This window comes from Myotis lucifugus, unplaced genomic scaffold (assembly GCF_000147115.1).
Source record: "Myotis lucifugus unplaced genomic scaffold, Myoluc2.0 scaffold_4, whole genome shotgun sequence".
NCBI lineage: Eukaryota > Metazoa > Chordata > Mammalia > Chiroptera > Vespertilionidae > Myotis > Myotis lucifugus.
Genome location: NW_005871052.1, coordinates 323,352 through 334,547, shown reverse-complemented (window position 1 = coordinate 334,547; position 11,196 = coordinate 323,352). Strand labels below are relative to the sequence as shown.

Below are 11,196 nucleotides of genomic sequence, written 5' to 3'. Positions count from 1 at the left end.
TTTCAGTGCTGAATAATATCCATTGTCTGGATGTACCATGGTTTATTTATTATTCACCTACTGAAGGGATATCTGATTGCTTCCTATAACCTCGTTTTAAAGAAAATAAAATTGATTCTGAGAGGGGATAAAGTGATTCAATGAGGAATATAACTAACTATAAATAAATCAGTTTGTAATATCTAGTCCTTCTGATTCCTCATGCAATATTTTTCCAATACAATTTGGACCAGACAAGCACTGTCATTACAATTTTCTGAGATCCTTCCTGATATTATATATTATACCCTTTATCATCTTCAATATGTAGATTATTTTAAAATGCAATTTTGACCAATCAGCATTTTTAGATGTTTTGTTGGATCTTTTAATTTTGCTTTTTAAGTAGTATATAAATATTTAGAATGCAAAATGTCATAATGTTTAATGAAAGAAAACCAGAATCATTGTAGGAGCTCTCTGGGGCAACAAAACATGGCAACATTTGAAAGCTACTATCCAGAAGAGTGGAGAATTGATTGCACAGTTGAATCTCTGGCACATATGTGGCATATCCAAGGGAAGACCAGCTACTTCAAATCTATGAGTGTCAGTGATCTTCAGGAAGCCAATTACATTTCTGGAAGGTGGTTTATTATCAATATTTAATATTCTCTTAGGTGCAGTTTGATACATTTGAACAAGCATAACATTCATTTAAATTTTCATTAGCTGCTACATAGCAGTTAGAATTATAGCTTAATTTTAGACCAAAATAGATTTTTAATTTGAGACCAATTTCCTATTTATTCTATTTTTAAAAGAAAATGGAAAGGAAGTTTTCCTCTTGAATTTGTCCTCTAAACAAAATATATTTTATTTGAACTAATTTCAAAATGTGTTGCTAGTTTTCCACAAAGGCTTCTTAGAACCGGCTTTTCAAAACACAGAAGGAATTCAAGTCTTATAGCGACAGTAAGCAGAACAAACAGTGAAGACAGAAATCATTGATCACTTTTTAATATTAATATCCTTAGTGAGAAGTCTTAAAGTATATCCTCCTAAATATTTGATTTTATAAAATGCATATTCCAAAATACCTTTAGTAAATTCAATTTCCTTTCCAATCTGGAAGATTTCTTAATTTTTTTCTTATGTATTTGAATTTAGCTAAGTTTTTCTGTCTTTATCTCTTATTAATGCTGTTAATGCTTATAAAGTTTATCTATCTTTTTTATTTATTGTTGATACCTGCTGCAGAGCAATGCCAAAATCATCCAAATATAGGCTTAAGTTTGATCAATTACTGTTACTATTGATTTTCAAGCCAAAAGTGAATTCAGTTAATGAATTGGCATTTTTTTCAGCTCTCTTCTAAGAATGTGACTCTTTTCTGTGGGTATCTGTTTCTGTTAAGTTATAGTTTAGATGCTATATATTTTATTGTATGTACTAGAGGCCAGGTGCATGAAATCCATGCATGGGTAGGGTCCTGGTCAGCTATCAGGGCCAATTGGGGTCTTCCAGCTGCCAGCCGGGGCCTTCCTTTGTTCCGTGCCACTCCCTGGTAGTCAGCGCACATCATAGCAGGTGATGGAACTCCTGGTTGGTTGAACTCCCGAGGGGACAATTTGCATATTAGCCTTTTATTATATAGGACTAGAGGCCCGGTGCATGAAATTCGTGCAGGAGAGGGGGAAGATCTTCAGCCCTGCTTGCACCCTCTCACAATCCGGGACTCTTGTCTGCCAGCCTTCCTGATTGCCTCTAACCACTCTGCCTGCCTGATTGCCCCAACTGCTCACCTGTCTGCCTGATCACCCCTAACTGCCTCTGCCTGCCTGCCTGATCGCCCCTAACCAACTCTGCCTCAGCCCCACCACCACAGCTTCGTCTGGAAGGACATCTGGAATGATGTCCAGAAGGTTTTGGCTATCCGGTCTAATTAGCATATTACACTTTTATTATTATAGATAGTTGCCTTGCTCCAAACTGTAAGGACCTGCTTGTCATAGAGATAGAAAAGTTTTAATTTATACTCTTGATTATGGCAAGTAACTAACACAATGGTCCAGATTCCCCAGAATCCAGCATCCCTGTGACTTTTCTTTTTCACAGTTGGATGTTATGCCTGTCGCCAAAGGACTTGTCTTTGGTGCAATGCAAGTTCCTTCTCACCCTCTCTGCCTGCTTGCCAGCTGCTCCTCTCAAGCCCACATCCACATTCCTACCAGTCTCCAGGCATTCTCTGCCCTTCCTTGTAAATTGTCTCCTCAGCTGTGTCTAATTTGTTAATTCTGGGTGGATGTTCTCTGATTTAGTTGTATTTCCAGTCTGGCCCCAGGACGAGGTGTACGTCATGTCTGCCTATTCTGCCACTATTTTTCCTCCTCAGAATGCTCTTTTCTGCATGCCCTTTCAGGGTTGCATTTTGGGAATGTGGTGCTAGGAGATGATTTATTGTTTTAAATCCATCAGTGTTACACTGAGGAGCATTGTGACATTAAGAATTTAACCAAATAGTTGACTAAAAGGATAAATTGTTAATGAAAGGAAAAACAAATCAAACATCTTTTCTTTTTTTTCTTTTTTTATTGCTTAAAGTATTACAAAGGTTATTACATATGTGTCCTTTTTTTTCTCCCGCCCTTGACAATCCCCTGGCCTCCCCTACCCCCCAGTGTCTTATGTCCATTAGTTATGCTTATATGCATGCATACAAGTCCTTCGGTTGATCTCTTACCCCCCTCCCTCCTGCCCCCCAACCCTCCCCGGGCTTCCCGCTGCAGTTTGACAATCAGTTTGAGGCAGCTCTGCCTCTGTATCTATTATTGTTCAAGAGTTTATAATGGTCTCTATTATCCATGAATGAGTGAGATCATGTGGTATTTTTCCTTCATTGACTGGCTTATTTCACTTAGCATAATGCTCTCCAGTTCCATCCATGCCGTTGCAAATGGTAAGAGTTCCTTCTTTTTTACAGCAGCATAGTATTTCATCGTGTAGAGGTACCACAGTTTTCTAATCCATTCATCTACTGATGGGAACTTAGGCTGTTTCCAGATCTTAGCTATGGTGAATTGTGCTGCTATGAACATATGGGTGCATATATCCTTTCTGATTGGTGTTTCTGGTTTCTTGGGATGTATTCCTAGAAGTGGGATCACAGGGTCAAATGGCAGTTCCATTTTTAGTTTTTTGAGGAAACTCCATACTGACTTCCATAGTGGCTGCACCAGTCTGCATTCCCACCAGCAGTGTACGAGTGTTCCTTTTTCTCCACATCCTCTCCAGCACTTGTCGTTTGTTGATTTGTTGATGATAGCAAGTCTGACAGGTGTGAGATGGTACCTCATTGTTGTTTTGATTTGCATCTCTCGGATGATTAGTGACTTTGAGCATGGTTTCATATGTCTCTTGGCTTTCTGAATGTCCTCTTTTGAAAGGTGTCTATTTAGGTCCTTTGCCCATTTTTTGATTGGATTGTTTATCTTCCTTTTGTTAAGTTGTATAAATTCCCTATAAATTTTGGAGATTAGGCCCTTATCAGATATGACAGTGGCAAATATGTTTTTCCACGCAGTGGGTTTTCTTGTTGTTTTGTTGATGGTTTCTTTTGCTGTGCAGAAGCTTTTTATTTTGATGTAGTCCCATTTGTTCATTTTCTCTTTAGTTTCAAATACAAAACCCTAGCGACTCCATCAAAAAACTACTAGACTTAATACATAAATTTGGCAATGTAGCAGCATACAAAATTAACCCCAAGAAATCTGAGGCATTTCTATACACCAATAGTGAACTTTCATTAAGAGAGATTATAAAAACAATCCCATTTACCATCGCACCAAAAAAAATTAAGCTACCTAGGAATAGACTTCACTAAAGAGGTAAAAGACCTCTACTCAGAAAACTACAGGACGTTGAAAAAAGAGATAGAGGAAGACATAAACAGATGGAAGAACATACCATGTTCATGGATTGGTAGAATCAACATCATTAAAATGTCCATACTACCCAAAGCAATCTATAAATTCAACGCACTTCCCATTAAAATACCAATGGCATACTTCACAGATCTAGAACAAATTCTCCAAAAATTCATCTGGAATAAAAAAACACCCCAAATAGCTGCAGCAATCCTGAGAAAGAACAAAGTAGGTGGGATCTCAATTCCAGATATCAAGCTGTATTACAAAGCCACTGTTCTCAAAACTGCCTGGTACTGGCACAAGAACAGACATATATATCAATGGAATAGAATAGAGAGCCCAGAAACCGGCCCGAACCAATATGCTCAATTAATATTTGACAAAGGAGGCAAGAACATACAATGGAGCCAGGATAGTCTCTTCAATAAATGGTGTTGGGAAAATTGGACAGATATATGCAAGAAAATGAAACTAGACCACCAACTTACACCATACACAAAAATAAACTCAAAATGGATAAAGGACTTAAATGTACGACAGGAAACCATAAAAATTCTAGAAGAATCCAAAGGCAACAAAATCTCAGACATATGCCGAAGCAAACATCTTTTCTACTGCTTTCCATTTGCTTCATTATGGTTTTACCTAAAGACATAGATATTCTGGCGTTGTAATGAAGACTTAACAAATAAGATTTAAATTCTCCTAAGTTTAAAGTCACTACAATATGGACCATAAGGCAATACAAAATATGAGTTAGAGGTTAAATCTCTAAACTTTGAATCAAATGCAAGAAACTATAGAAAAATAATTTAAAATATAAGACTGTTTTTGATAAGAGAATCATATCCCTTTAGATATTTTTCTTGTTAATCCTCACCAGAGGATATCCTTTCCATTGCTTTTCAGAGAGAGTGGAAGGGATGGAGGGAGGGACAGAGAGCGAGAGAGAAACATCAATGTGAGAAAGGCACATTGACCGTTTGCTTCCCGCATGCGTCTCAACCAGGGGACAGGGAGTGAATCACAACCCAGGCATGAGCCCTTGACCAGGACTCACAATCAAGATCCTTCTGTGCACAGGCTGATGCTCCAACCAATGAGCCACAGCGGCCAGTGCCCTTTAGACATTTTCATTAACTCATGTTTGAATTACTTCAGTACTTTAATACATCAAGCTCCCATGAGGAAACTTGGGTTTTGCTTCATGACAAGTTACTGTGAGATTTTTTTTCATCTTCAAAATGAGGATATTGAACTGGATGGCTCCTAAATATCTTTGATGGCTCCTAAATACTATTATTTTTTACCATCTTAAAATTATTTTCTGAAATTTTTCATTGAGTTTTTCTTCAAAAGAAAGCAGATAGCAATTGCTTGAAAGAATGCACAGATATTGAAACATAATCTTTTCAATGAATTAAAACATTTTTAGAGGACTCTTCCTCATTCACTTTCTTAGTGTCATTCTATGAGATACACATTTTACTTGGAATATCTTGTCTATAAAGTACTTTGTTGATTTATTTTTCATAAAGTCAGAATTCATATTTTGCTCATAAAAATCCACTATTTACATTACCAATCATGAAACAACTAGTAATTTCATAATTATCACAGTCAAGATTCAGTCCTGGATTGCTAGTCAGAGGAACTGATGTAAATTCGGGGAAACTTTTCTTGATTAATTTTGGGTTATGAGGCACTCAGCTGTGACAGTCCTAGGCAGGGTCCCTTTGTTTAAATCCTTACCATCATATTTTCTGTCCATTCGGAGCAGTCGTTCTCAACCTTCCTAATGCCGCGACCCTTTAATACCGTTCCTCATGTTGTGGTGACCCCCAATTTCATTGTTACAAATTGAACATAATTAAAGCATAGTGATTAATCACAAAAACAATATGTAATTATATATGTGTTTTCGGACGGTCTTAGGCGACCCCTGTGAAAGGGTCGTTTGACTCCCAAAAGGGTCGCGACCCATAGGTTGAGAACCACTAATTTGGAGGATCTGAATTCAGTAAAGCTAAATATGATTATAAAATCTCTGGGACAATCTAGAAAATACCCAAATGTATATAATCAATTCAGAGACTAAAACAATTTTCTTTCAGATCCTTTCTTTTCCATGATTCATAGACAAGCTAATGTGGTCAAAGCTTGCTTCATTTTGAGTTTCCTTGCATTGTAAAGAGTACAGAGTGGCAAAATAGAACCTTAGTTATTCTCTCAAACATACACAATCAAGTGTTCTAGGGTGTACTCACTTACTTCTTCTTACACTGTTGATAAGGATTCAGTCTACCTCTTAGAATCAAATTCCTCTAATAATAGCAGTTGTGCTTTTTTTTTAAACAACCAATGCATATCTTCTAAAATACTGTTTTAAATCTACCTGAAAATTATTTTTTAGCTTATAGCGTTTCAATACTATCTATAAATAATTAAGTTTAATTCACTAGACTTTTTGGAGAGCATTGCTGAAATATTGATTCTATTTTTAGAAACTGTTGCCTTAGATATTTTTAGCCTAATATAAACTTCCTAGGAGACAAAATTTCAAACTTCAGCACTCATGTTTTCTCTTTGGGTTTTTTATTCCTACCTCTTCATACCATTATATAAAGTTAAAAATAATCCTATACAATAAAAGCTTAATATGCAAAGTGTCCGACCATTCATTCGACTATTCGACCAGTCACTATGACACACACTGACCACCAGGAGGCAGACGCTCTGACCACTAGGTTAGCTTGCTGCTGGGGTCTGTCTGATTGGGACTGGGTGAGATGAGCTGGCCATGCCCTGGAGCCTTTCCACAGTCCCTTCCCAGCCCCAATGGTGCACCAGTGCCCTTGGCCTGGCCTGTGCCCTCTTGCAATCTGTAGGCCAGGCCAAGAGACCCCCAATGGTGCACAAATCTGTGCACTGGGCCTCTAGTTTACTAATATTAATACAAAACAATGTAATTGCTTTATACTACAGGGGCTGGCAAACTTACATATGTGGCATGATATGTTTATATTTATTTTATACCTCAGTGTATAAGGATGAGGAGGGTACACTGGGAGAAAGACTACTTGAAATCTTTTTGTCCACCTCCCCCTCTTTTATACATGGGCACCAACAGTATATTCATTAGAAAGTGGTTCCTTCTAACATTTCAGTGTGCTTCCTCTGATAATATTGTTTTAGTTGGAATTTAGTATAAGGTGATTTCTATCTTTAAAAAAAAAACACAAAAAAAACTCTCTAGAAATCTTAACAGACACCAGAACACATTAGCAAGAGTTTTGGAATTTCTAAAAGAATCTTCATATTACTGTCTTTGTGTTTCTCTGTGTTTTGAATTGGGGATCCAACCATATCAATGCATTTTTAGATTTTCAAATAGTCCATTGCAAGATGAAGTAATTTATGGGAATTGAAATTCACTTTGTTAAAGAATATTATTTATAAATTAGAGGTGGACTTACTTTTGCTTATGCTGTGTAGCATAGGCCTGATAAAGAAACATATAAAGCTTTCAATTACATTAAGTTGTCCTAATTTTAAAAGGGATAATTCTGGTTTTAGGTATAACAGCTGCAGCCATGGCTGAGGCAATGAAGCTACAGAAGATGAAGCTTATAGCTGTGAACACTCTTCAGGGAAATGGAAGCCAAAATGGAACGGAATCAGAGCCTGATGATCTTAATTGTAATACAGGTAAATGTCTTCAGAAATCCAAGGCAGGTGACTCATTGATTTATTCTGTGATGGGAGAGAAGAGGGCTGAGGGGAGCAGGACAATAATATGTATACTTCAATTTTAAGCAGTTACTAAAGAAGTACACTTAATCCTACCTCTAACTTGTACATTGAAACTAGAAAACCATTACAGGTCAGAATCCCATTTGAGGAAACACTGAATTATGTCCATTGTTTTGTTGTAGAGGAATTAAATACTAATTTTTATCTTGCTAGCTGTTTCATCTTTTGCCTGCTAAAGGCTGCCCCCTTCAGCTTCATATCAAGCTTTTTAGTTCAACTTTCTCTAAATAATTTACCACTGAATGGTAATTCTGAGAATCCACCTTGGGCGGGCTGCAGTCTCTTTAGTTGGAGTACCATCTCCTTAGCTAAGTGAAGGTGCTGGCAGACTCATGGTATTGTCAGCAGTGGCTAAAGAAAAGAGGAAGAACAAAGAGTCAGCAAGGAAAAAAAAGATGGAAGGAAGAGAAAGATGCCTGTGGATTGAAATATCCCCTTCCTTTTTACTACTAGTTTTCTCTCCTTTACCTGTGATAATTATTCCTTATCTTTGATCATAAGACCACCCCTCACATCTCTTTTGGAATTAGGTGGGATTATAACTCTCAACATTTATGAATGTCTAAATAAATAAACAAATAACTAAATAAATAAATACCGTTTAATTTTAGTGGGGAGTAATAAGGGGCGGCAAAAGATGGTCTGAGGGGCCATAGGTTTCCAATCTAACACTTCAGGTAAATTCAATATAATATGATAGGCAGATTGGTAGCAGCCTCTTCTCTCTTCTTTTAGGCTCCTAGATGTTCAAGTATTGTGGTCCTTATCTTGGAGGAAAAAGCAAAGGGGGAAATTCTTGAATTAAATCAGTATGATAAACTTACTCTGAATTTAATGCAGTGTAGCTCTCTTCATCCTCCTCATCTAAAATTGAAAAGTCCATGGTGATTTATGAGAATTAGTCTTTAATCAGTGCTCACAGTAGGTAATAATGGAAAAATGCATACTTTTGTGGATTCATGTAACTAGAAGTAAGACATAGTTAAAATTAACATTAAGCAAAACATAATAATAGAAAGAAATTACCAGTTACTATGTACTAAGTATCTCCCATGATTTTTTATTAGTTTAATTTTTAAAATGTAGATATTATTGACATATAACATTGTATAAGTTTAAGGTGTACAATGTGTTGATTTGATACACTTATATATTGCAATATATAATATTATTACCACCATAGCATTATCCAACATCTTCATAATTTCACATCATTGTTTCTTTTTTTTGAACATTTAAGATATAGTCTTTTAATCACTTTTAAGTATATAATAAAGGTATTGTTAACTACAATCATAATACCATGCATTAGGTATTGAGAACTTATTCATCTTCTACCTCCTGTGTTAACTCAGTTAATTCTTACCATATTCCCAGGTGGGAAATCATTTTCAATACTCCCATTTTGCAAATCAGGAAACAGAGACACAAAGTTAGTAATTAGCAGAGCTGTTTAAATCCCATGTCTGGTTAAGTGCAAAGTATTTGCCCTTTCCACGTTCTTCTTTCTCTTCAGCACTGATTTGTAATACGGTTTTAATTTTATCAACCCTCTTGAATAAAAGATGAAGATACAGTGATGAACTGATGATCAGTTTCCTCGACTTAGTAAAATATATGATTGTCTAATCACTATGCTATACACCTGAAACTATTACAAAATAATATTGAATGTAAAATTTAATTGAAACATAAAATTAAATAAACATCCATTTATAATTAATTGTCTGAACAAATTAGGTAGAAATGAAAAGTAACTCACAACATAAGGGCCATGTATGAAAAGCCCATAGCCAACATCATAATCCATGCAGGGAAAACAAAGCTTTCCATCTACCTTCTGGTACAAAGCAAGGATGCCCACTCCTTTTTTAAAATTATTCTTTATTGATTAAGGTATTACATATGTATCCTTACTCCCCCATTGTCCCCCCACCCTGCCGCTCATGCCCTCACCCCCCTAGTGTCTGTGTCCATTGGCTATGCTTATATGCATGCCTACAAGTCCTTTGGTTGATCTCTCCCCCTTACCCCCACCCTCCCCTGCATCTGTTCAATATACTACTCAAGGTTCTCACCAGAGCAATTATGTAAAAGAAAGAAATAAAAGATTTTTAAAGCCCTACCAGTGGTCGGCAAACTCATTAGTTAACAGAGCCAAATATCAACAGTACAACGATTGAAATTTCTTTTGAGAGCCAAATTTTTTAAACTTAAACTATAGAGGTAGGTACATTGTTATTAACTTAATTAGGGTACTCCTAAGGCTTAAGAAGAGCCACACTCAAGGGGCCAAAAAGCCTCATGTGGCTCGCGAGCCGCAGTTTGCCGACCATGGCCCTAGCTGGTTTTGTTCAGTGGATAGAGCATTGGCCCACAAACTGGTCTGGGTTAGATTCCCGTCAAGGGCACATACCTCAGCTGCAGCCTCAATCTCCAGCCCTGGTAGCATGTGGGAGGCAACCATTCTATGTGTCTCACATCAATGTTTCTCTCTCTCTGTCTCTCTCTCCTTACCTTCCACTCTCTCTAAAAATCAATGGAAAAATATCCTTGGGTGAAGTTTAAAAAAAAAAAGTTTTGTTTTTTTTTCAATTGCCAATGAGCCTGAATAGCCACTTCTCAAATTAAGACATACAAATAACCAACAGTTATTTGAAATGGTGCTCTACTACACTAATTATTTTGGAAATGCAAATTAAAATCATGAGATATCACCTGACACCTGTTAGAATTGCTATTATAAGAAAGACATGTCCTTACCAGTTTGGCTCAGTGGATAGAGCGTTGGCCTGTGGACTCAAAGGTCCCAGGTTCAATTCCAGTCAAGGGCATGTACCTTGGTTGTGGGCACATCCCCAGTAGGGAGTGTGCAGGAGGCAGCTGATCAATGTTTCTCTCTCATCGATGTTTCTAACTCTCTATCCCTCTCCCTTCCCTCTCTGTAAAAAATCAATAAAATATATTTTTTAAAAAAGAAAGACAAAAAAGATAAATATTGGCATGGATGCGGAGAGGAGGAAACCCTTGTACACTATTGGCAGTAATGTAAGTTGTTCAAACATTATGGAGGTTCTTTCAAATATTAAAAATAGAACCACCACTTTGGTATAAAAAAGCAGAGAGTAGAATGGTGCTTACCAGGGGCTAGAGGGTGGGGAAAATGGGGAGATGTTGGTCAAGGTGTACAAAGTTTTAGTTATACAAAATGAGTAAGTTTGGGAAATTTAATGTACAATAATGTGATTACAGTTGACAGCGCTGTATTGAATATTTAAAGTGTTCTCAACACAAAAAAGAAAAAAATGCTAACTATGTGAGGTGATGGATATGTTAATTCACTTGATATTGTGATTATTTCACAAAATATACCTATCCTATATAATCAAGATGTAATATGCAAATTGACCATAACACCCTCACACTAGATGGCTGCACCCATGTGGCCACAAAATGGCCAGCAGGGGAGGACAGT

The 11,196-nt window shown here is 36.8% G+C and overlaps 1 protein-coding gene across 3 annotated transcripts in view; it reads left to right on the top strand.

Moving 5' to 3' along the window:
- Positions 1-11,196, top strand: part of DACH2 (dachshund family transcription factor 2) — a 664,401-nt gene that overhangs the window by 433,171 nt on the left and 220,034 nt on the right. For all 3 annotated transcript variants that reach the window (XM_006082802.3, XM_006082800.3, XM_006082801.3), the window contains one exon: positions 7,485-7,616. In XM_006082802.3, the coding sequence (XP_006082864.1) occupies positions 7,485-7,616 (132 nt within the window). The remainder of the gene's footprint in view (positions 1-7,484; positions 7,617-11,196) is intronic.